The 25,909-nt window shown below is 51.2% G+C and overlaps 1 protein-coding gene across 3 annotated transcripts; it reads right to left on the reverse strand.

Moving 5' to 3' along the window:
* Window positions 1-158: 158 nt before the first annotated feature.
* Window positions 159-17,393, reverse strand: TCOF1 (treacle ribosome biogenesis factor 1). Of its 3 annotated transcripts, none has more exons than XM_042826114.1 (17): window positions 17,283-17,393; window positions 17,043-17,098; window positions 15,195-15,337; window positions 14,455-14,561; window positions 13,987-14,326; window positions 13,087-13,181; window positions 12,385-12,612; window positions 11,713-11,982; window positions 7,826-8,003; window positions 7,517-7,662; window positions 5,004-5,250; window positions 4,680-4,762; window positions 3,737-3,965; window positions 2,860-3,423; window positions 1,744-1,841; window positions 1,184-1,223; window positions 159-586 (listed from the first exon to the last, which is right to left on the reverse strand). In XM_042826114.1, exons 1-16 carry the CDS (start codon window positions 17,391-17,393, stop codon window positions 1,188-1,190), a joined length of 2,931 nt encoding a protein of 976 aa, XP_042682048.1. In that variant the 3' UTR covers window positions 159-586; window positions 1,184-1,187. The 3 variants fall into 3 exon arrangements, with proteins under 3 accessions (XP_042682048.1, XP_042682047.1, XP_042682045.1); XM_042826113.1 differs by having other exon boundaries at window positions 159-723; XM_042826111.1 differs by having other exon boundaries at window positions 159-1,223.
* Window positions 17,394-25,909: the final 8,516 nt, after the last annotated feature.

Consider the following 25,909-nt stretch of genomic DNA (forward strand, 5'->3'; position numbering starts at 1 on the left):
CCCCAGGGGCTGAAAATGTGCCCAAGAGCCTGGTTTAGATGCTGGGTGCTCCCCTCCTACCTGCAGCATCCTGTGGAGTCAGCTCCTGCCCCCAGCCAGCTCAGCCCCAACCCAAAGGCCTTCCTACCCCTGTCCCTCAGATGCAGCAAAGGAAAGTCTCACCGTTCTTCTTTTATTCTGTATTCCATAAAAAAAAAAGAAACAAAAAAATGCAGCCTTGGCTGAGAACAGCTGTGGACGCAGCTGTTCAGTGCAACTCCAGGGACACAATAACTATTGCCGTCAGTGTTTGTTAGAATAAAAACTAAACCCAAAGAGCTCTCTTCCATAGGTAGTAAAAGGTCTGACACCACAAATCACAGAAGGAAAAAAGAGAGTAGAAGTTTCTCTTAAAAATATAACTCTGTGAAGAGAAAAAAGGTGGCTGGGCGTCAGCTAGGAGGAAAGCAGTTTCTGCAGGCTCTTCTCTGGTCAAACCATCTCCCTCGGTTCGGTTCTTAGTGCAGCATGTGAGCTGTCAGGGAGGGCAATAAACACAGCTCTGGGCCCCAGCAGGACAGGAGGCAGAAAGTTACGTCACTCTGCTCTAAAAGTCACAGTTAAAAGAAGATATAAATTATTATTTATAAAAGAAAAAGAAGTGGGAATTCTGCTGATGAGCTTCCTTTTCCACTCTTCTGTTTGATCTTCACCCATAAATCCTTAATCACAGGGATGCGGTACCTTTGGGGAAAGGAGTTAAGAGAATTAGGGATAGTGAAGAGAACAGCCGTACAGCTGAGCAGAGTGGAGGCAGATTCATCTGGTCCACTTCCAGATGGCCAGAACTTCACCAGCTCATCCACATGACTTTTCCAAGCTCCCTGTGGTCAGCCAGGACAGACAGACGCTGCCAGAGGCCACTTATCTCTGCTGGTGACAGAGGACAGCAACATCTAGGCTGGGCATCCGGATTTCAGCAGCTAAAGAGTTGAGGTCAAACATCCAGAGAAGCCAGCACGCTTCTGTATGACTTCCCTTATTCTGTTCCACTCCCTGGCTCTCTAATACAGGGCCAGGCTGCCTCACACAGTGGGTGGTTAGAGGACACAAGGTCTTCCCAAGACTGGCTCAGGAGCACTGAATTTGGCCAAGGTTACCGCCGCTCAGAGGTACCGACTGATAGTTCTCACGGGCCATGTACCTTCTCACAACAATCCTTCCGGCTCAGCCGTTTTCTTCTTCTAAAAAGGAAAGGGTAAAAAATAAATCAGTGTATCTGCATCACAAACGTGGAGTACTGAGCAGAGCCAACAGCCACAGATGCTCCTCAGATGCCAAGGACAGATCGATGACAAGGAACGCCCTCTGTCTCTCTCTGCCACCCTTTCCCAGCCGTTGGCAAGGGATGCAACAGCCTGCAAAGCCCTCAGGAGCTCCAGTTCCTGCTGACAACAGCTAGATGAACAGACAGTGAAGGAAGAGCTCTTACTCAGGCAAGCTCCCTGAAAACAAAAGGGCCTCAGGGTCTGTTCCTTTCAAGGGAAAGTATCTTCCCTGGGGGATACAGGAAAAAGCCTTTTTTCAATCCACCCCAATCCCAAACAACCAGAGGTCAGGTTTTTGTACTGAGGCTCTGTACCGTCAGCAAGGCCAGGACACGGCTCTGCTCCCCTCCAGCCTCACATGCTGCAGGAATGAGCATTACAAGTGCTCCTCAGAATGGCTGTTCCCATGGCACCCTGCCCCAGGTCTCCCACATACCTTCTTCTTCTTCTTGTGAACTTCAGCAAAGCTATCTGCTGCCGACTCCCCTTCTGTGGGCATCTTTTTGTTCTTCTTTTCTTTTCCTGTCTTTTTCTCTGGGAAAGAAAAGCCAACTAAGACCTCTGTGAGGGGACATGAAGAGCTCCTGGTTGAGGAGGAGGCATTCCTGGTGAGTTTCTGATCACATTCAATCCATGGCAGTATCTCTGGGTGAGAGCAGAGCTGTGCCACAAGGAAGCCATGCCCACCCCAGTACCCTCAGGCCTGACTAGTTTGATCCCTGCACACGTGTGGGCAGAATTAGGCAAGATGCCCTTCTTCCCACTTGCTGCTGTCCAACCACCCTGAGGAACTGTTTCAGTGCTGGGGCAGCTGAGCGCGTGCCAGAAACCAAAGCAAGGGGAGCTACCAGCACCAGATGGACACAAGTCTCAGCTGAGCACGACTGTACCAAGAAGCTCCAGTGCATGTCTGTGCAACAGCCCACACAGAGGCTGACAGGCAAGGCTGTCTCCTCCAAAATGAAGGGGTGCATCTCTGCAGAACAGAAAGCCCAGCAGATCTGGCCCACCCATTCCATCTTCTTTCTCTCTCATGAAGAAGCCCACAATAGCTATGACTTGCAAATGGATTCTGAGCTGCAAAGGATAAAAAAATGCCCTCGTGTTAGCCCAGTGCAGACGGGCAGGCATCACAAGGTGCACAAGGAGGCCTCAGGCAGTTCGGCACAGACTCACCTCAACCCTCTGCCAGCCCTGAGCTGGATACTTCCAGCCCTTGTAAAGACCAGGAAAGGAGAAAACCATGAGACAGGTCATCCCATGACATTTGCATAGGGACATCAGTTTGCTCTGCAAACAGCAAGGATCAGTGCAAGTATTACATGGTTCGTGCTGTGCTGGATGTGGGACAGAGGCATCAGGTATGACCTGATGCTGAAAATGCAGAAAAAATACTGAAATGGGGAGTTGAAAATCTTGCACTGGCTTTGAGTGGGCCAGAAAGGAATGAGACAAGGCTAATGGGAAGGTGGTTGCCCTGCAACAGAGGCTGAGCACCCATCAGCTGCAAGAACCTACTGCAAATGCAGCCCCACACAACATGGAAACTTACTTTTACTTGATTTTTTCTTTTCCTTGCTGTCTGGCGGCTTCTCTGGGTCATCAGCTGCTTTCTTTTTCTTCTTTTTGGGCACTTCTTCGCTAGCTTGTCCTTTCCGCTTCTTTTCCTTGGGCTGTCCTACAGCCCCATCCTCTCCTGGCCGTTTCCGTTTCTGAGATGCTTTCTGCTTTTTGTTCTCTTTGTCTTTGCCCTTAGATGTTTTCACAGCCTTGTCTGCTGTGGAGGAAGTTTTCTTCTTTTCCTTCTTTTCTTTTTTCTCTTTTTTTTTCTTCTTCTTTTCCAACCCTTCTGCTGTTTGCACTGCAGGAGCTCCAGCAGCAGTGGTGACCTCACTTTTACTCCCCAAACTTGACTCCTCTGGCTGTGGGGTTGAAAGCAGTGCAGATGGCAATGGGTTTGCTTGCGTCTCTTTTGCCTCAACATCATTCTCTTTCGCAGCCAGGGCTTTCTTGAATGGGGAATGCTTGGGGTTGGCATGACTTGCATCAATTTTTCCTGCCCCCTTCTCTTTGCTGGATGCTCCTGTGGCTTCCTGGCCCAGAGGAGGTTTGCTTTCTGCAGAAAAAGTGACGAGAAAGATGACAACTCTGGGAGCATTCCCACACCACAGTTAGCAGAGGAGAGGAATACGCATTTGAAGACAAATACCCAGTTCTCCCTCCAAAGCAAAAATCTGCTGGCCATCCCAGCTGCAGCAGAAATAGCTGCGTCATGGCCAGGGGAAGCCAGCAGACGGCAGCAGCACCCCACGCTGGGTTTTGCAGTGGAGACACTACGGGAGCAGGGCCTGGTCCCAGTGTCACTCTCCTGTGCCAACACAGCTCTGCTCCTGTGCCAGGCAGACTCCCAGCCTTGCCAAAGGACCCACCTGCTTTGTGGTTTGCAGACACCTGCTCGACGTCCGTGTCAGAGTCACTGCTGTCACTGCTGGAGCTGTCAGCTGGGGCTGCTTTCGTGGAGACTTTGGCGAGGGAGCTGTTGGCATTCACAGCTGCTTTCCCTTGCCCTGCATTGCCTACAGGCTGGGGGGGAACCGTCTTTGGTGTCTGAGGTGCTGCTGGGCTCTTGGAGAGGCTCACATAACCTGTGAGGAGGGACTGAAACAGCACAGACACACTGAGAAGACAACACAGCAGAGCAGCATCCCTCACACCAGGTACATAGATCTCTCTCTGTTGATATTGTACCCATACTCCAAGTGAAGGGCCCCCACTTTGGCCACCTGCAGAGTGATAATGCGTGGTTCAGTCAGCTCTGCAGAGAGACCGTGGCAAGGCAGGGCTGCCAGGAGAGGGAGCTAGCACAGACGGACCCTGAGCTTGCAACAGCAAGAGCTGATGGTGATAGGGTCTCTCCTTTGTTCCCACCCAGTAAAGCAGACTTGGGGAAGGCTCCTGGCCATTAGCGTGCACCCACGCACAGCTAATGCACTGCAGATGTGCTGCACGCCCTGCACATTACTTACAGAGGGAATTTAATGGTTTGGACAGGGGTTAAGTTACAAATAAGAAGGGGGAAAAATCCTGCTGCTATTGGAACTACGCACCAGTTGTCTTGTTTTAACCCTTGCTAGGCATCAGCTCCTCCCATCTGCAGGGAAAGCTCTGAACCCAAGGCTTGGCTGCCTGGGGAAGCATTCCAGATTTCAAAGCCTGTGCCTTCCCACACAAGAAAGCCCTGCTCACTGCACTACACTTTCCTCCTAGCAAACCTACCCCAGCTTTCCATTTGCTATGGTGGAAAACAACCTTTTCTCTGCTACTCAGGAGTCAGCTGCAAGATGGATCCCACAGCCTGCTCAGGTACAATACCTGTGATACTGCCTCTTCATCCTCACTGGAATCTGACGAGGAGCTGTCATCTGGCTCAGTCCCTCCTGGTTTCTGCAGCAGCCCTGCTGGAGAAGCACAGTTCACCCCATTAAACCCACCACTGCTTACTCAGGGCTAGTTCACCTACCCAGCACGTGAGGATTGCCACCAACAGGCCTTCTCCATACAAAGGGAAGCCCTCTGCAGAGCTGGAGAGAAGAAATCACTCTCCAACCACTAATGTGAAGGAGCCACGCCTCCTACAGGGGAACAAAAAGCTGGCCTGGCCCACAGCACTGAGAGCATCTTTTTGGGAGAACTGACCAGGTTTGGGAGGCTGCTTGGGTGTCTCCTCGTCACTGTCAGAGGAACTGCTGCTGTCCAAGCTCTCCTCTGCTTGGGTGAGCAGTGCAGTCTGGCTCAGCCTGGCATCCTGTGCTGGCTGCAGGCCTGGCTTCTTCAACTTGGCAGTGGGGCTTCTCAGGATGGAAGCAGCCTGCGGGGCAGCAGGACTGGCTGGAGGAGCTTTCCCCGTGGGAGTTGTCTGCTTCAAGCAAGGAGGAGGAACAGCCTAAGGAGAGAAAGATGAAATGCATATGGAAGAAGGAATATTTGCTCATGCCCATGACTGGACAAAGCAGCCTAGAACAGTTGGGCTTGGCAATATCAGTGCAACAACAGTGGTTCTCTATTTTAATAGAGCAATCTTCCCCCTTCCTGAGCATTCTCCTGCAGAAGAGGACAATGCACCAGCCTCAAGCTCCAGCTCGCTCACCCCCTCTGCCCACTCTCCCCAGGGAAGCTCCCCACATTCATCTCCTCTGTCTTTACCTCTCCCACCACTGTGCTGCTCTCTGAGGAATCACTGTTTGAGCTCTCAGACACTCTGGAAATTGAAGGGATAGGAGGTGCTTTTATTCCCTTCCCCGAAGGTGGTGTGGCATTAGCCTTGGCAGCCACTGTGCTTGAAACCTTGGTTGGTTTGATGTTCTGCTGGGATAGAGTCTAAAATAGATATGAAAGAAAAATAGGACAGAGCACAACTTGGAGAGAAAACAGACAGAAGCACACACCAATCCACTGCTACCTCCTCCATCTAGCACAGCTCTAATGCTCTTATTCTGCTTTCCTCACTGGTCAGCTTTGTCTACTGTGAGCTCTCATGCATGGCCAGCACCCTGCACGTGCCTACTGCATTAGCTTGGTGCCAAAAAAGCAGCCCTACAGAAGGCTCACAGACAGAGTACGATGTGCACAGATATCTATCCAGGGCAGCACTAGCAAGATTGTTACTGCAGACTCTATTTTGCAGAGCAGGCGCCTGGACTCTCTTACATACTGGTACAACACATTCAGGGTTAATTAGCAACAGAGATAAAACAAGGACACCAACTGCAGGTCGAATCTGCCTTCAGGTCCACAAGCAAGTCACGGATTAAAGAGCAAATTAACAAGAAGCAGTTGTGTTTCCTCACACTTGAAGCATCTCATCAAACTTAACGTAAGAGAAGTTAAAAATAGAAGAGCCACGGGCATGGAAATCAGACACTGACATCAGGTCCAAGACACAAACCCCAGCAGAGGAGGCAGCAGGGGCAGCAAAGGAACTCACAGCCTCCTGGTTTGTGTTACAAATAAGGCTACGTGAGCAGCCCTCCCTCTCACCATCTCTGACAAGCTGGGTCTTTGTGGGCTGACATTTCTCACACAACATCTGGCTTTCAGAAAAGAAGGCAAGGCTGCACAAAACAGAGAACTGCCAATGAGAGCTCTCAGCCGTCTTGCACAGAGCTCAAGTTGCAGCAACTGCATTATTTTATACAGTCTTGGTATTATAAATAAAAAGCTTTAATCAAGGACTCTCAGGCTGGCTGCTTCCCAACCAGTTGGGTAGGAAGCAGCCTTTCCATTGGCCATAGCAATAGCCAACATGGGGAAGGGTTTCCTTGAATGCTCCTCTTCTCCCTTTCCCAGCAAGGGTGCTGGCCAGAAGGGGATATGTACGTGTAGACAAATAGGACAAGAAGTGCACTTGGCCACTCAGCCCTCTCTCCAGCTCCTTTGAGCACCCAAGCCCCCATCATGTAGGAATGACAACCACACCCCACAGTCAAAGCTTTCTCACATGGATTTTTCTTGGGCTTAAGGGGTGCAGAGACACCCAGAATAACTTCATGCAGAAGCAGTTCAAGCCCCCACAGAGCTCAGCTATAGCCCTACAGTGCCAGCATGGAGAGAGAGACATGGCATGAAGAGACTCAGCTGAGAGCTGGGATTGGCTTCATGAACACTCAGGAGTGCCTTTGGCACAGACACAGGGTCATTTCCACTCTCAAAAGTAGGGGTCTGACTTCCTCTGGCTGAAAGGCAGCAAGTGCACTGTGCCTCCCTTCAACACAATCTGTCCAGCCTACTGAGGCATGGTAAGCAGCAAAAAGCACCAGCTGCATCCCCTGCAAAGGGTTTGGGAGGAAACAGGGAAATCCAGCTACCCAGCTCATGGAAAAACTCTGCCTGCAAGGACTTGGCTGCCTTTCCAGTCTGTTTAACTCCCTGGAGTAGGGCAAAAGGAACACAGACCCAGAGGAGCTCTGGCCTCACACATCTAGTCGTGTTCCTGCCAAAATATTCACACCCTTCACTACTCTCATGTACACCAAGCTTGCCGAAATGCACATCCAGAGATGGGGTCACTGAGACCCAGGGATGCTGCCAAGAAACCCTGATCCAGCTGAGAAAAGGGCTCTTCTTTGCACCATCCACCACCCACTCAACTACCTTTGACAGTCCTGAGATACCTCCTCACACCCACACTCAGCAGGTCAGCAGCTCTTTACCTGTGTGGGAGGGACTATTTCCTCATCAGAATCCGACTCCTCGCTGGAGTCATCACTGCTGGCCATATGCAGAACTGGGGCTGGGGCTGGTGTGGGTGCCGGTGCTTTCTTCACACTTGTTGGCTGGGGCGTAGCATTGCTTTTCACTGCAGAAAAGGCATGTGAGATAGTTACTATGAGAAAGAGTTGTCCTGGAAAGCCATGGAAAACAAGAGTTATCATCAACAGGCTAGGCGGTTCCATTTGCAGGGTAGAAAAGGAAACCACGAGGATGAAGGTGAGGGATCCTGGTCACTGCATGAGACTCACCAGCAGGCAGTGCAGGCTGTATCTGTGACACTGGAGTCTCCTCCTCACTGTCAGATGAGTCGCTGCTTCCACTTTCAGAGCTCTCATTCTTCAAGGTGCTTCCCACTGCCTTTTGAGGAGTCGTGGCTTTAGCAGCCTGGCTCAGGCTGGGAACGGACCCAGGCTGTTCTGGTAACCTCTGAACAAAAAAAGAAACACAGTCCCACGAATATGGTATTAGTACAAAAAAGAACCCTGCAGCTCAACTGGGATGTACTCTCGCAGCTTGGGCAAAAGGCTGCAGACGTCCCTCCTGCACACTGCTGGAGGCTAGCAGTGACAGAGGGAGAGTGCCTGCTGAGAGATCTGGGAGCTGCAGCACCCGCAGATATTCTCCAAGCTCACAGTGCTCTGCACCCACTCAGTTTACTCCGCTCATCGCTCATCTTTGGGCTGTTCTGCCAAAGAGCAGCATCACGCTTTGCAGAGCAGGCAGCCCCCTTCAACCCGCATGCTGACAGACTGCTTGGTGCCGTGCCTCGGGCTCTGCTGCAGGAGGGTAAGACAGACTCCTGCCCTGCTGCACAGCCCCTGCCATCCCCATTTCCCAGTCCTGCGATGCTGCAAACCCAGCCTTGCCTGCTCTCAACCCTCCACCAGCCATGGCCAGCAGCCGAGAGCAGCAGCCCAGCCGCCTCACAGGACGATGGAGCCTATCGTGCTTCCTGGCACAGCCCCACAGAGGGCTGCCACTGGGGCAGTGTTTATCATCTCCAAGCCGAACACTAAACAGACAACAGCATCTGCATGTTTATCCCATTACAGAACAGCACTCGGAACAAGCCAAGCACATTTTGACTCTGCTTAGAGAAACAGAAACCTCCAAAAGCACTTGGGAGGGGGGGCAGCAAACCCCACTTGTCTGTTTTGTTTTGATTCCAGTGAGTCACTATCTCCAGGAGAGAGGCCAGACTTGCAGTGCTGAAGAGAGAAGTGCTTGAAGACAGCACTAGAATTCACATGGTCTACATGAATGCATTAGCTCCATTCCCTTTCCTTCCCAGGCAGTGCTGTGCAAAGCAAAAATCCATCGAGATCAAACCCCAGTTGCTCCCTTTTAAGACCTTCACAGCACCAGGACTGGCTTATCCCTGTGCAGGAGGGCTGCTTTGCCTTCTAACTTCAGAAGAGATTAGAAAAGACCTGTGGAAGAACTAGATGGAGGAATCCTGGCACTGAACAAACACAGCATCCACAGAGAAACCACTATAAGCCTTTATACAGCCCTGGGATTCCTCACATATTCCTGGGCAGAAGCCAAGGTCCCTCCATCCACCTGATCCTGGTCACTGCCAGATGGCTGACGGCCACCACGTCCCATGGCATGGCTCCAGACAGAATCAGGCCAGCAGCGTGGCTGAGCAGAGTAACACAGGCAGGGGGTTCTGACAGCTTAGAGTCACAGGTACTGCAGTAACTCAGAGAGGAGGAAAATAACTTAAGAGGAAATCATTTTTCCTGCTCCTTCTTCAGTCCCCAAACCAGGAGCTGCCTGTGGATCAGTACGAGTGATGACTCAGCTCCTGCACAACCCATCTGTCACTCCACTGGGTCCATTTGCATCATGCAGCTCTGCATGACAAGAGGGGGAAGCAACGCCAAGCCACGTGCAATGAGCAAACTGTAACAATCACATTCCTCCATAGAAGTGCCACCAGCGTATCAGGACTGAAATCAATAGCTCAGCTGTGTCACGACACAGTGAAGGGAGTACTGACATCTGCAAGTGAGCATAGGGACAGGATTCGGGGAGGGAAAGACTTTCCAGCTCATGGGAGATCTGGCCTCCCTGCACAGGACCTGCAGTCTAAGACAAAAACCTGCAGATACAACTTCCACCAGCACAGTCTGTGTAGGTTTCTTTGGGATGCTCAGGAGTGACACAAGTTCCCAGCACGTGTCTTTATGCAGCTCACACCCCGTCCTGCTAAGCAGAAACAGAAGCCTGTCCACGGTGGGCTTGTGTGCCATCTTTGGCCCACAGTGTTAAGGAGAGAGGAAAGCAGAGCAGAACTGACATTTCCAAAAGAAAGGCAGCTCATCGGCTCTTTAAGGTCAGTCTGTTCTGTCCCCCCACCACCAACCTCCCCTCCAAAAATAAGCAAACACCTTGTCAACTTCTTTGACTAAATATTCCTGAGTCTTCAGGGGTAAACATACCAATTAAGCAGTTCCATTTAGGCATGATGTTCATTTTAATTGTGCTAATCCACCCCCACAGGGAAAGATGAAGCAGCTTCCAACGCTCTGTATCTGTTTGGATCTTGCACAGAAGCCAGAGGAAGTTGCAGGATACAGCAAGTCAGTGGTTAGCATATGCCCAAGTAGCAGATGGTGAGGATGAGCTAAGAGTTTGACAGGGAGGACAGGACTGTGGACACAGCTAAGCCTAATGGTTTAATCTTCAGGCTTCACTTAAGGTCCCTGTCTTCAGGCTACTAACACAAGAAGAAACAGCCTGTTTGGCAAAAATAGAGCTCCCTTGATGACAAGCTCTTCTTTGCTAACTACGTTTAGTGAAGGGTAATTGCCACTTTGCAAGAGGGAAGATGCTGAAGTGGTTAAACAGCCACTGGCAAGACAGTACTTGCTGCTGCCAGCTTCAACCCAGCACAGGGGGAAAATAAAGCCACCCCAGTCTGTCCTTCAACGGCACCCCTTCTAGAATGGACGAGTCTCAATAGTTTTACAGTGAATCCTTCATAGCCCAGTGTATGGGAGCTGCTGAATCACAGCCCGAACCTCTGATTGATCACCTGAGGTGAGCAATGAGTCAGCCCTGGGAGCACAGGTGAAGGCAATTCATCTGTGCTGCTGGAAGGGGTGAAACCTGGCTCCACCTCTGCTAGACCCATATAAGAGCTGACTACCAGTGGGGAAGGATCCCTTTCTAGAGGTCCTTCCTTTGGAGTTTTACAGCAAGCCCAGGACACAGGTAAGCACTCTTATTTATTCTCTTTTTGGTATAATAACTGCTTAGCCAAACTCTCTTGTTTATTTCATAATTATAACATCTGTATATTCATTGATTATACACCCAGCTATCAAGATAGCTGCTCCTGCCACTCAAAGCTGAATCTTTATGTATAATAATGCAGGAAGAGAGCAGCACAGAGCCAACTGTTAGAGAAGCATCCCCCTCCACCCACCTCAGCAGACCAAGGCTATAAAGACAAAAAATGCAGAGCCTCTCTGGCTCCTGCCTGTCAATACTGAAAGGACAGGTTGACAAAGAGCCTCCTTGTAAGGACACGTGAGGCTCTGCCCCTGGATTCCCTTCCTCCCCAGCAGATGATAACTACCATCTCCAAAACACTGTTTTCAGGGCGCTTCCCAAAAGGCTCTGCAGCTCAGAGTCAATGCAGTGAGAATCCATACAATGGACTTGAGGATGCTCTCACAGCTGAGGATGCTTTCACAAAGGGATTTGCCTTTAGTCTGAGTGCTCCTGAGAGAGCTCTAAACAACTGCATAGCACAGGAGAATCAAGCAAGACCAAACCACTGACAACCCCTCACAAGGCCCACTCCAGAGGGGGAAGGCACAATTGCAATGAATCAGTCAGAATCAGACTAGTTCCCAAGAGGCACTTGGCATCTATTCCCTACACACAGATGCTGCTGCTGGGACACTGCTCCTCAGCTGAGCTTGTGTTTTCCAACAGTTCTTGCAATGGTGTCCCACATGGAAGATCCTGAGAATCCTTAGGAATCATGCAATCATTTAGGTTGGAAAAGACCTTCAAGATCATCAAGTCTAATCATCAACCTGAACTGATCAGTGGTAGCATTTAATGGCTGAACGACTGCTTTGTGCAGCCCGTGTGAGCTGAATGCACCATCACCCACCTTCTGGCTGACAGGCACAGGCAGATCCTCCTCTTCACTGCCTGAAGAGTCAGTGCTCTCTGCCGGGTTTGTACTTTCAGCTGGCTTTGCAGGAGCAGCAGTCCTTCCTGGCGTGGCTTTAGCTTGCTTTAGCACTGCTGTTTTTGGTGCTTGCTTCCCTTGGGACAGTGGAAGTGTTTTTGCTGGAGCAGCTTTGCTGGAGAGTGATGCTGCTGGTGTGGTTTTCACTGGGGATAGGATGGCTTGGGAGGTTTTTAAAGATGGCTTTGACTGGACAAGACAAGAAAGGACAGTGTGAAAGAAGGCAAATTCCATGGTTACATAATTAATCTCCTCAGATTGTAATCAAGGAAAGATTTCAGAGCCCCCTGGGATAGACAAATGCTGAAGGAAGGTCAGCAGCTGGAAGAAGAGACAAGCAATCCTTTCACCCAGCTGCCTGGGGACAGCATCCCAAGATAAGGAAATAAGACCAGACATTCTTCATCAGCCTTCTGATATTACCAGTCACCTCTAATGCTAGTTGGAGATCTCTCCACAGGAAGGAAGCTAAGCTGTGCTAGCTTGCCAAATTATATGCCATTTATTGTAACTTATAGCTGAAAGACAAATCCAACCATGGCAATTCCCAGCCTTGGAGAGGCATGCAAGGACAGTGTCAGACAGATGCACCTGGGTTACTGATGGAGGCTCCTCATTTCCACTGTCTGATGAGTCGCTGCTCTCTGAGGTGTCATCAGGCTTTGCAGCCACTGGAGCCGTTTCGGAGCCATGCTCAGTCTGGTTTGGTGTCACTGCTTTTTGCTTCACTGTGCTGCTCTTCTTGGTGGACGCTGAAGTAGCAGGTGCACTCTTCACAGGTGTTGAATTAACCTGCACTGCTTTAACAGCTGGTTGTGCCTGGGAACAGGAGGAAGAAAAGGAGACTCTTACACACTTAGGAGAGAAGAAACTGGCTCTGTCATAATTGCAGAATCTGTATTAAGCAAGGTCACCACACTGCCTTTGATCAGGAAAGGCTCGTTCAGACTACAAAACTGAGCACTTGAAGCAAGCCACTTGTCCATAGACAGCCTGGCTAACCTGTCCTCCTTCTGCAAGTCACATCTGTACAGTTGTGTTTAATCACTTCCTACAGATCAAAGAATCTCCTTCCACTTCAGGCACTGGGAGGAATTGGAATGAAGCATTTGCTGCTGACAGAGATTAGTGGAGCTCTCAGCTACACAGCATGTTTCTGTGGTCTTGGATTTGGGGATTTTATGCATCCAGGGATGAAAGGGATGTTCTCACAGAACTGAGCACTGCAGCATTTTCTCTCCCTTTCAAGAGAAGGGAATTGATTTCTTGGGGACGAAGACTCTGAGAGGTTACCTGGACTGCTGTGGTCGCAAGCTCCTCCTCAGATGATGTCTCATCACTTGATTCCTCACTGCTGCTCTCAGCTTCCTCAGCTGCCTGCTTCAGCTCTGAAACATGAGAAGGGAGACAACACAGCTGCTGCCTGTTCTCAGCTCCCTGAGCACGATGCTAATGCAGCTTTTGAAGTCCGGAAAACAAAACAAGCAGCAGTGAGAGAGATTTGCAGGGAAGAGAGCCTAGTCTTTCCAAAAGCATCAGCTGCCTGCTAGAACTGCTTCTCCAGGCAAGCATCTACCCACAAACACAGCTCCTCCAAATACAGGCAGATGAGAAATCCCTTTCTGACTTCTCTCTGATCATGCAGGGAGTCGTCCAGCTACACACAGCTCCCTGCAGGGGCACCCTAGCCTGGCTGAACCTCCTCTGAAAAAAGTCAAGAGAAGGACCATTTGAAGAGCTTTTGCAACACATTCCTCACCCCCAACAAACAAAGCAGTAAAAGAGATTCCCCCCTAAAGACAACAAAATACCCTAAAATAATCACTTTGCAATAGCAACCAAAGATGCTCAAGTGCCTGTCTTCAGCTGGAAGTGTCTACTGCATTAGTGCTGCATCTTGTTCAGATATGCTACATTCACCCCCAGCCCTATAGAGCACAATGCTGACAGAGATGCAGACAGACTCCTTAGCACAACATCTGCTACTCAAAATGGAAGCAAGCATGCTGGATTCATCCCACAGAGCTCCAGAGCTGCCTGCTTTGCAGTATTCTTGCAGTCTCCCCAGGAGCAACTGCTTTGAGCTTTCCAGCAAGGGAACTGAAAGCAACATGCTATGATATGGCAGGGATCTGATCTGTGGTGAAGGCAGAGCACAACACATGCATTCACCCTGCCCTGCAGGCTCCTTACCCACTTTGGGGGCTGAGGTCTTCACAGTCGGTGTCTCCTTTTCCTCCTCACTCTCTGATGAGCTGCTGCTGCTGCAGCTTTCCGGTGCTTTGGTCGTTACTGGAGCTTTGCTTTGTACTGCTTGGCTCACGGCTGCTACAGCTCGTCCAGGTTTCCCAGGACCAGGCAGTTTCTGCCCAGCCTTGGCTGGGGTCACAACTGATGCACTGGGCTGCTGCTTATTTGAGAGCACAGTTCTGTTTGCAGCAGAGGACGCTGCTACTTTACTGCCTGGAGCAGTGGGTTTAACAGGAGAATGCAAGGAGTTGGCAGCTTTGCCACTCACCACAGCTGGTGTCACCTACAGAAAACAAAAGAAATTAGAAGTCTATGGGAAAAAATGAGGGGCTAAACTGGACACGGCATTACCTCAAGCAGCAATTTTGCATCTGGACAAGTTCTAACACTTAGGAGACAGCATCCCCTTACCGTAATTGCACCTTTTCCACTTGGCGTTTCCTCTTCTGATGAGGAGTCATCATCTTCACTGCTTTCTACATTCACTGCTGAGTTTTTGACTGGGGAAATGCTGGTTACTGCACAGGAGAGAGACAGAGAAATGAAGACAGACCTCCTTACATCAGAACAGTCCCTGTTCTGCAAAGTCTCCCAGCAGGCAGGGCAGAGCCCATCTTTACACCTGCCTCAGCTCCACAGCCACTACTCTTACAACACGTAGGTGCCTTGCTTCTACCACAGCCAAGACACAATCTGCACAGTTCCAGGGGATGTATTACAGCAGGTGAGATTGAGCTAAAACACCTGAGGCACGTGGGCTTTTGTTAGGCTGCACAAGCCAATGCCTCCCATGTCAACAGTACAAGGGCTGTCCAGACCAAATAAAAAGGTCCTCATCTGTGAAAATACCTTTCTTTGCTGGCCAAGCAGACAGCTGGGGCTTATTTCCTGAGGCTTCACCCAAGCTACAATATCCAATCCCTTCCCTCCCCACTGAATCATAGAAGGTTTTTGTTGGCCTCAGCATACATCTGCGCTCTTCAAAAACTCTACATGAGATAAATCTGATAAATGTGATGAATCTGTTGTCCTAAGAGCATGAGGGAATAGCCACTGATTTTCAAGCATTCTCTCTAGCCAAGCAAACTGAACTGCTCCACAGAACCCCTCACTATTACTCTGTGAAATTCAGGGAGTTTACAGGCTCTTACCATTTCCAGTTTTCGTCTTCTCTTTCTCATCCTCTTCTTTCTCTGAGCTTTCAGAGCTGCTCACAGGATCAGGAACTCTGATCTTTTCTGGGATGGCTGCCTCCTCATCGCTCAGCTTTCTTCTCCTGGCTTTTGAAGGAGTTCTAAGGGGAATGGATTTTGTGTCAAAAAAAGGGAAATACGAAGAACAAATAGGAAAATTTAACATCATCCACTCTCAAGCCAGCCTTAAGCCTAAGGACAAATAAGTGTCATTCTTCTACAGCTCCCAAGGAGGGGAGGAATGCCTGCCCAATTTGTCAGCAGCTGGTAATACAACAGAAATCACTCCAAGGATTTGCCATGTGTGACCAGGGGTTCCATACATCGCATGCAGGAGAGCAGTAGTGACCTCAGGTGCTCGTTTTGCAGCAGCCTTTGAGGGCTGCATGTACTCCTCCTGCACAGGGCTGAACCTGTTCAGCATTCCCACCACTTCAGCAGCTCTGCAGCCTCCCTCACCCACCCAGCATCCCCCAGTAACAAACAGGCCCAGCAGGAAGGCTGCTCCTAAACTGCAAATGCCAGCTACTAGGCTGGCTTTGAAAAGAGTTTCTGGAATACAGCACAGAGGATGGTCTCAGTCAGATGGGAAGGAGCTGCAGCACAGTCTGAGGAAAGGTATTTTCTAGCCTATGAAGTGACAAGACTAGAGGATCACAGCTCACCCAGGCAAGTGCATTTGAGCCAAGCAGGACACTTTCTGGATAAATTAAACCACAAGTCAACACATCCTTCATGTAGAAGACATAGCAAGGGCCAGCAAGGAATAAAAGGCCTACTTGTGGTGTGGAATCAGAAGGTAAGGGTGACACCAGAGAACAAGGAATCAGTCAGTGTGAGCGCCCTGTCATCCCTTGGGTTTAAAAGTAATATGACAACAGGCACAGAAGAAGGTTGGCATCAACACCCAAGAAAGCAAAATATTGATGGAGGCAGGAACTGTAAATCCTGGTTCTTACACTACTCCTTTCTTACCTAGATCCAGCTTTCTCCTGCTCTTGCAGCAACAAGACCAAGGCATGAGGCATCCTAGCAGGAGACACCTCTTCAGCTAACGCCTGCTTCCCAGGGCTGGGGTACAGCCAAAGGAATGCTTTCACTCAATCACTTCTCAGCATAGGCACCAAACTCTGCATCAAAGTGCAGAGGGTGAGAACAAATAATATTTCACTGCACACAGCTGGAGGCTTCGTGCTGCAGATGTTCACAGGAAGCACTCAGTTGGAAAATGATGTGAGAAGTCACTGGGATGGACAAGTACGGGCATGAGAGGGTTGGCTGGAAGCAGGAGATCCTTTGCTGCCCAGAGAGGCAGTGGATGTCCCATCCCTGGAGACATTCTGTGTCAGACTGAATCAAACTCTGAGCAACCTGATGGAGCTGTGGGTATCCCTGTTCACTGCAGGAGAGTTGGATCAGTTGGTTACTAAGGGTCCCTTCCAACTCAAATGATTATAAGGTCCTTTCAGGTAGATACAGGTGCTACCTGTGCTTTGCTTAGGGCACTGTGAGTCTCTGCCCATTCTCCATGTGCAGCTCACTCTGCCTGCAGTCAATAGGCACGTGTAAAGCACGTGGCTTGGTAAGGGAACTGAAACAGAGACGGGGAAAGCAAAGCATGCCTCTGATCCCAGCATCAACAGCATCTCAAAACTAAGCAACAACTTATCCCTAAGCTAAGGAAACGTTACCACGTGAAACCAGGACAGGAGGAAGGCTGCCGACCACAGCCACCACACAAAGGGGAAGCCCCGCAAATCACGGACACACGTGTCCCCCGGCCCGGCCCCCTCCCTCCCCACTCACTTCTCCCAGTGCGTGAAGATCTCCTCCAGCGACGTCGCCAGGGACGGGAGCAACTTCTGAGGAGCAGAGAACACGCGTCAGCCCCCGGTTCTGCTCCCAGCACCCCACGATGCCGCCCCGGGCCACGCGAACCCCGCGCACAGACCCTGCCCGTGAGCCCGGCCCCACACGCGCCGCACCGCGCCGCCCCTCGGGCTCACGGCGAGCGCAGCCCAATCGAAGCCGGCCCGGCCCCTTTACCTGTCCGAGCTGCGCCTGCAGTTCGCGGGCCGCCCGCGCGTAGCCGGTGCGCAGGAGGTGCTGGTGGATGAGGGCCAGCAGCTCCCGTCGCCCGCGGCCCTCCGCCGCCATGGCGCGGCCCAGCTCCGCGCTGCCCCGGGCGCCGCGTGCCGCGCTGAGCGACGTCACGTCCGCTTCCGGCCGCGCGGCCTCCTGGGAAATGTAGTGCCGGAAGTGGCTGCTGGGGCTGGGGTTGGGATGCTGCGGGGTGCGAGTTGAGTTACGTTGGGGTTGGGTTGCACTGACGTTGGGGTTGGGTTTAGAGCTGAGGTTGGGGTTGGGCTGCGTTGAGTTTGGGCTGCGTTGGGATTGGGTTGTGTCTTACCCACTGTGGCCACTGAGCTGAGCAGGGTAACCCTGGGAAGCCACGATGGCGCCCGAAGCTGGACAGGGAGCGTAGCTGAGGCCTGAAGCCAAATCCAGAAGTGAACTGGGCTGGCTGAGGGGGACCCAGACCGGGCACCGAGCCTCTCCTGAGGAGCTCCAGCCAGCCCCAGGCTGAGGGGGAACCTCTGGGGCAAACAGAGCTGTGCTCAGGAGCAAAAACCCAGGCACCATCTGGGCCCGGGGAGCTCAAGAGATATTCGGGATGCATGCTGATGCTTCTTACATTGCTGCATTCCAGCAGGAGATCAGACACCTCCCACAACAAGGACGGGCTGATAACCAACAAGGCAGTGATTACTTCAGCAACAGCCACTAAATTTTCCTCTTGTGGGGACAGAGGCCTCACTGCTCTGGAGTGATTTACTGTTGGATAGACATGAAGCTGCTGCAAGGATCTGCTCAGGCATTCTGGGGGCAAACAAAGCAAACAATGAGAAGAAGGAGCTCCTGACACAGTGCAGCTGTTGGAGGCAGTCTGCGTTGCAGAAGGGCTGCCCTGTTACCCCCTCCCCATGCTGATACTTTCCAGGAAAAATCTGGCTCCTGTCACTTCAGCAGAGGTTTATTTTTAGAAGGTTTAATAATGACCGTGGCTTGTCTGTCACTCACTCAAAATACAGAACCTTTATTTGCCTTTATAGCAAAGATTAAATATAAAACTGACTGTGTTCCAATTGGCTCCCGCACCAAATTTCTTTGACACCAGCATCATCCAAAGCAATAAAGCCACCAGCCAGGTGGCAGGTTTACAGCTCCTGCAAATGAAGCACAGACGTGGCTAGGCATTTCTAGGGGTGACCTCCTCCGGCACAGGCAGTCATAGAAGCTCGCTGTAAATGTGGCTGTGGCATCCCTGCAAGGGTGATGCTGTGACTGACCAGGACAGCATTCCCTTGCTCCGGGATGACCTCGCACAAAGGCATGAGGCTTATCAGCCAGCATCTGCTTTGGAGACCCAGTTCTCCAGCTAAGGAGGGAAAAAAACAGGTAAGGAAAGCATGCTGGGGCAGAAAGCCCTGAAGCGTTTATCCCGTGGTGGACTGACCAGGGCAGAGCATGTAGAGCCAATGCGGCCTGGAGCAAATGCCTGCAGAAGATGACTTCAGGGGCCTCTGGAATTGGAAAAACCAACCCAACCTCTTCCACCTCTATCCCTGCATACTCCATGGTGTGCAAGAATCTACAGATGAAGGAAGGGATGCCCACGCTTTGGGCAGAAAGGAGAGGATCTCTCCAAGGCAACAAAGCTCTCCCAACTAATGTCACAGGAAAAAGGGGTTGGATTTGGTTTTGGTCAGTTCCAGTAGAATGTGGAAAGGAAGAAGACAGAGTTGAACGTAGATGGAGAGAAAACATGTTCAGAAGGTGCTTTTTACAAGCATGGCAAGTAGAGTATAGGATCATAGAGTCATTAAGTTTGGAAAAGACCTCTGAGATCACCTAGTCCAACTGTCCACCTACTGCCCACTAAACTGTGTCCCTAAGTACCACATCTACACATTTCTTATGTTAAACCCTGGAGTGCCCACAGGCAAATGACTTTAAAAACGGACTCCATTTTTTCCTCAAGTGTCTGCTACAGTTCAGGGTCACCCGAGTCCAAAGTTTGATACCTTCAAGCCATGAATACCCTTAGGAAACCACAGCGCAGGGCCTGGTAGTAACACAAGCCACTTGAATGAACTAATCTGAAATATATATATATGTACTCTGCACCACAATTACAGGTAGAGAAGGTATTTGAGGCGTTTGGTAAACATGCCAAATAATAAATACAGTTATTCAGTCAGCAAACAGCTGCATGATTATAAATAGGAAAATTGACCTCAGCCTGAAGCCAGCTGAGGCCCAACAACACGCTCTTATTAAGGAGTGATTTTTTTTCCTGCATTTTTTTGGAGGGACATTGAAAGTATTTTGCCCACTCTTTATTTTAGGAAGGTGAAATGTCCCTGGTGGATTTCAAAAGCTAACCTCTCGGGTATGCGTTTTCCATGCCAAGACACTGAGTCACGAATAGATCGGAGGAAGAAGTGTCAAACCCAGACAGGGGATAACACGGCTGTGATTTAGTAGCCAGCTCAGTCTGCTAATAACCGCACAGCCCGCTCCATGCCCTCAGCCTCACAAGCTGACAGCTTTGCTCGCTGCCACTTTCACATGCTATTTGCTTATTGCTTGGGGTAAAACTTGTCCACACCTATTCCATTCTGAATGACTGTTTGTGTCCTGGCCAAACCCCGGCTTGGGGAGCTGCTAGCAGCTGCACGGCGCCGTCATTCCTGCTCTGCGCCCTATGGAAGCTAACAGTCTCTAAGCACGTCTGCTGGACCCTTGGGCTTGCAGGGACACTTCTCTGCTCTCTGTTCGTGAAGCTACAAGCAACATTTTTGTGTATTTGTCCACTTACAAGTCTGCAGCATTAGCGTGATGTAGCCATGGGGAACATATCCTCTGCCATGCGTGTACATTTTTATCTGGTGCTGCTCAGCTGGGTGTAGTTTTCAGGCATGGGGCTGATTCTGCCTGTTGCTGCTTTGGGGAATGAAAAGCATGAAACAAAGTGAAGAGATGTTGTGATCCTTAGGGATGCTGGCGTAGTACACAGCATCTATGGGGTCTGGATCTGTAGGGATGCTGGTATGGTGCACAGAATCTATGGGGTCAGGATACCGAGTGGTCCCAGATGTTTGCCTGAGGAATTTCTTCCTCCAACTATTCATTCTGCCTCTGCTGGATCCCCTGTCCAAGGGGTGGGTTGTCTGTCTGGGAACAGGAGCATCGTCACCACCAGCAGGTGACTCTGGTGGGTCTTAGCATCAGACCACTGTCCCTAAATGTGAGTCTGACCCATATTGTACCCCATTATAGGCAAGATCACCAGGATGCTTCACGCAGCATCTCTAGGGCAGCTGTTCCATGGCTTTTCTGGTGTTCTGCTGCTGGGATGCTCCTGCAGGAAAATGGGGATGGAGCAGGATGAGGGGAGCATAAGAGAGATGGATGGAGGTGGAAGGAATAGGGCAGGGAACTGCAAAGGGACGGGGGGGGAGAAGGTGAGAGCACAGGAGCAAAAGAGTGAGAGGAAATGGGGTGTTGTGAAGGGAGAAGTTGGGATGAAGAAAGAAGTTTTATTTCCAAGGGAAAATGAGAGAGGGAAGGGAGCAGGCAGTGGGAAATCAGAGGAGAAGAGGAGGAAATGGCCACAGCGGTGGGCCTGAAGGACTTGCTTTCCTCCTGCCCCCGATTTACCAGCCCTCAGCCAGCATTGTGCATCTCTGTGTGCACAGTGGGTTGCCAGGTGCTGCTCTGCGAGGCTTTGAGTCACCCAGGCTGTCAGCATCCCTCGCTGTGTGCCCAGGGGAGCAGCGTGGGCTGCAGCTGGGGCAGCGTGGGGCTGAGGGTCTGCAATGAGTTCCCCTGCCTCGACCCACAGCTTCACGAGGAGCTGCCACAGGAACAGCCTCACTCCAGAATCCCATTTCTCCCCTCTCTTATTCAGCTGTTCTCTTCCCCCTCCTCCTTTTCTTTGTCTGCTAATGCACAACAGATGGGAGGAAATGCCATTTTAAATGCCACAGCATCCTGATGAAATGTGATGGGTTATGGCAATCTCAGATGAATCATGGCATTGTTTTGTGTACATGGCTCCGCTGTGGCTCGGCCTCGCTCAAGCAACTCTGCCTCCCGCTTCCCAAACACAATCAGGGTCATTTTAGGCATCTACCAGCAGCAGGTGCCCTCCAGGACCTGGCTGTCCAAGTGATATTAGCTAACTAACCAGCCACATTTGTGAAGGCAAAGCTGAGCCCTCTGAAGCCTCTACTCCAGGCTGCCTTTGGTTGTGCAGGGATTATACGTGACACTGCATTCCCACGTTACATTTATAGGATTCCTACACAAGGTGCAGGGACTCTGTCCCCAGTAATGGGATTGACACAGCAGAGCCATCCTCACCAGCTCCAGCTTCACCTGCGGTCCCTATGGGGAGTGGGGCCATATCCCCATGCCTGTCCCTTGGCCCCATGGCCGTGTTGCTGGGATGGGAATGCAGAGCCAAACCCCGGGGCTGTGATGTGGTCTCCTGCTGCTGGGGTTTGCTAGGGATGGTCGGGTCATTTCGCCTAAGCAAGCAGACCGGCATCAAATAATATTGACTCAGTAGCTGCCAGATGAGAAACAGCAGCTCAGAAGTGAAAAACTATATCTGTATCTATGCGTATCCCAATGGCTCCATGACTGGAACCAATAGACCCAGCCCTGTTAGCTTCAAACTAATTAACTGTGGAAAAAAGTCACCTCTAAACCTACAGAATATAAAGCAGCCTTTTAGTTTGTGTAGCTGCGAGAACAGATTTGAGAACTCTAATGAGTAGAAGACGTGGCATTAAAATTTGGTTGCAATATGCTTAATCTTAGCAATCTAGATGGGAAATACATCACTGGGTATATCCAACTGCTTGTGCCTACTGGCATGGCAGCAGTGAACCCTTTAATTCCTCGTTTCTCTCTCAGATCTATGTCAATGGAGCAAGCAGAAGGGCTGTTGTGATTAACTCCCCCCTCCCAGCCCTGCTCAGGGCCAGCTGTAAGCATAGCCCTGCTCAAAGCCCTGGCAGCCCCGAGGTGAGTGCAGCCAACACCAACACTTGGGGCAGCCCTGCTGTGTTTACCCAGATTGCAGCAGCTCTACCTGGAAGGAGTGGGACAGGGGCCGTGTTTGCGTTCCTGAACCGGAGCTTTGGGGGATTATTTTTCCCCCACCAGGCGTTCCTCTGCTGCTTTAACTCATGTCAAAAGCTGGGAGGCAGGAAAAGGAAGGGATGGAGGGAGCAGCTTGGGGTGTGGAGCAGCTCCATTGGGATGTACCCTGCGCTGCCTCCATCTGCACCGTGCAGATGGATTTCTGTGTACCTGAACAGCTCAAGTTTCATGCAGGCATAACACACACACGTGGGTTGGACAGCCATCTCCAGCCTCTCCTGGGGAACTGCAGAGGGATCCTTGCCTTATCTTATTGCAGTAAAGGGATTTATTGCGGCCGCTCCGCCAAAAAACGTACAGAGAAATTCCACCGAAGCACATATATATGTTTCTCTTGGAAGCAGACAAAACTCCAGTATGCAGAAAAGCCCTGAGCTGTTGTTAATCTCTGGGGTTTTATCCAAGTTTCTTTAGCAACTTGGACATCATCACAATGGCTTTCAGATAGAGCCGAGTGAGCCTCCCTCTGCCTTTGATTTCCTCTCTGAGATTTGAGTGGGTTGGGAATTGGGTGGGACGTTTCCAGCCAACGTCAGCCCCTGTAGCCACAAGAGGGTGACAGAGTCCCATCGCGCGGTGTGGCTTTGGACAAACGCAGGGATGTCCCCAGCTGGTGCAGGGCTCAGCCCAGTGGGGACCAAGCTGCCCTTTGGTGACCAGAGGCTTTTGGAAATCCCTGCTGGAGGCTTTGCTGGCTGGAAATGGGATCCCGGTGCTGGGAAGCTGAGGACTCTTTTTCCACCTGGTTTCAGTTAGCGTTGGTGCTGGCATCAGCAACGTGTTCCCATTGCCAAAAGAGGGGCGAATTCCCAACCACTGCTGCAGCAGGCAAGGAAAGAAACCTCACCCTTGCTCTGTATTGGTGGTCTAATGCAAATACCATGTTTCAGAGTAGTTCTGGAAAAACGAAAATGTCCGAAGGCAACGCAATGCTGCCCTGCTTCTCCTGGCTGCTGGGGCTTGGGGCCTTTCTGTTCCTACATTGCCCACTCATGCTGCTGACTTGCTGCTGGCTGTGGCCTTGGAGCTCGGAGTTGCTCCATACATCCCTTTCAAGCTCCTGCTGTCCAGGCGGCTCATCCTGGGCGCATCTGCAAAGCCCCTGTGCTTGGGTTTCTCGTAGTGTTTTGTCCCCATGGGCAGTCCAGGGCAGATCCCAGCTCCTGCAGCCTTTCCTGGGGGAAGCAGCAGTTCCACTGCCCACCCCTGTCCCCTCTCCTGCCTTCCAGCCAGGGCATCCCCAGTGAGCAACACAGACAAGAAGCTTCTTGTACAGCCATCTCTGCATTTCTGCTTTTACAGCAGCCACCCGAGGCAACATCTGAGACAGAAGATTAAAGTGCTCTGGGATGCTTCCAAGGCTGAATCTCATCCTCCACCATCCCAGGAGACCAGAGCAGTGGGTGTGGGCTTGATGACATCTCTGGCGCTGATCTCCAGCCAGCTCCCTCCTAACCCCATCCAATGCTGGCCTGGGAACGCCTGCAGAACACCAGGCAGGAGGGCAGCCCCCATCCTATCGGCTGCTGGGTGGGAGCTCGCTGTGTCACTGGGATCAGCTGCTCTCCTAAGGAATGGGGTTGGATCTCACCCTGGTGCATGCACTGCTGTGTGTACCGGCAGGGTATAGCAGGAGGGAGGACTGCACCAGTGGACGCACTGACAGGGTGTATCAGGAAGGAGAATTGCACCAGTGCACGCACTGATAGAGTACATCAGGAGCATTTGCTCAGATGGAAAAAGGGCCAATCACACCCCTGAGAGCTTTGTGGTGTGTGTGGGGACCAGGGACATGGGGTGTATTGGTGTAGGCTGTAATGGGGAAGGAGGACGTGCGTTCATGGGCTCTCCTCGAAGCTGCACTGCATACTCCAAGGAGATTTTTCTATTTTCTCTTCAAATACTCGAAGTAATTAGATGCTGCTTATGAGTAATCACTTGGACTAAACAGTCTGGTTTCGTTTAAAGTGGTCGGTGTGAAACGCTGCGCGATTTGTTTGGACAAAAAACTAAGAAGGGCTCCTTTGAGCCTCCCTGGAGCCGCGGTGGGGAAGTGGGCAGAGGTGGGGCAGACCCACTCCTTCCCCAACCTGTGCCCTGGATGCAGTATAAAGCCTTCCCCAGGGAAGAAAACATCGCCCCGGTCTGCGGGCAGAGCTATAGGGATGAAAGAGAGGAGCGACGCTCTTCCCAAGGCAGAATCTTGAAAGCCTGCAGCCAACGTTAACGACCAAGTTGCGGCACGCTGAGTTTTACGGTCCTTGGTGAAAATGGTGACAGTAAATCCTCAGCTGGCTCCAGCCGTGAAGCTGCCCCCGACGCCACTAAAATCCCTGCAAAGTTCTTGTTGACTTTGGCCGTGTCAGCGCCGCGCTCCATTGCAGCACGCGGTGTTAATGGCACAGAGATTTTCGAGGCCTCAGCGGCGGCGGGGCTGCTATTCTGCCCGTTCCAGAACCAACAGAAGGCATCTGCCTCACTCGTGTGTGCTTTCCTAGGGCAGGATCCCAATCCCAATCTCAGATCCTGGGCTGAGCTGCACCTTCTGCTCTCGTTCCTGGGAGCTGAGTATGGGCTATACCTTTTTATTTATAGTTTCAGCAAAGCAGGATTGGGTTTGGCTGCAGGCAGTTTTTATCTCGGGTAACGTGTCGCTTTCGAAGCCCTATTATTAGCGATTTTGTATAGCTTCAGGATTACTGCAGATCATAATGAATCACCCTCTGCAGCATCGATATAGGTACTCTCAGCCTCCCGACACCCGCCCTGCACGTGACGGGGAGCAGAAAACCCCCAGTGGCAATGGGTGGGATGGAGATATGGGCACAGCGCTGCAGATCCTGCGACAACAGCCCAAGAAGGGATTTGTTTCTAGCAGAAACGTTCAGGAAAACATACCCGAGGGCTAATAATAAAGGTTTTCTACCTGCAGCAGTGCAGGAGATGAGGTATCCTTTTGTCCCCTTAGCGGTGGCAGCCCACCACGGTTGGGTTCGCTGCCTTCTGCTTGGTCACCGCTGCTCTGTGCTGGACACGGTGCTTTCCCTGCTGCCCACGTGGGGGTAAATACACCTCCCCCACCCTGCTGCACCAGGGGGCTGCCCCACAGACTTTCTTACAGTATCCAAGTCTCCTCCTCTTGCAGGGTTTAGCTGCAAATGAAAAGTGCCAAAGAATCACTCCTCGAGCTTTCCACTTGAGTGAAACGCTCCCTGAGAAATGCAGCTGATGGAAATTTGGTTTTTCTCTCATTGTTTTGCTCTGTTTCCCATTCAGGAGTGAGGAATCCAACCTCCAGAATGCGCTCCGGGCTGACAGAGCTCACCGCACAGCGATGAGAGAGGAAGCTCTGCTGGCCTTTGGGCATGACTAACACCACAGCACAGCAATCCCTTGGTCAGGGTCCAGAATTCTGCCAGGTCTCCGGGTTTCAACGA

This window comes from Centrocercus urophasianus, unplaced genomic scaffold (assembly GCF_019232065.1).
Source record: "Centrocercus urophasianus isolate 14NV4802_14NV808 unplaced genomic scaffold, USGS_Curo_1.0 seq_26, whole genome shotgun sequence".
NCBI lineage: Eukaryota > Metazoa > Chordata > Aves > Galliformes > Phasianidae > Centrocercus > Centrocercus urophasianus.

What these genes read in the sequence shown, in the direction of transcription:
- TCOF1 (XM_042826114.1), bottom strand. Translation starts at nt 17,393, where the DNA reads ATGGCGGCGGAGGGCCGCGGGCGACGGGAGCTGCTGGCCCTCATCCAC. An exon ending in GTGGAAAAGGTGCAATTACG is followed by an intron (nt 14,327 to 14,454) that starts GTAAGGGGATGC and finishes TGTTTTCTGTAG; the next exon opens with GTGACACCAGCTGTGGTGAG. An exon ending in ACAGCCTGCACTGCCTGCTG is followed by an intron (nt 7,663 to 7,825) that starts GTGAGTCTCATG and finishes CCTTTTCTGCAG; the next exon opens with TGAAAAGCAATGCTACGCCC.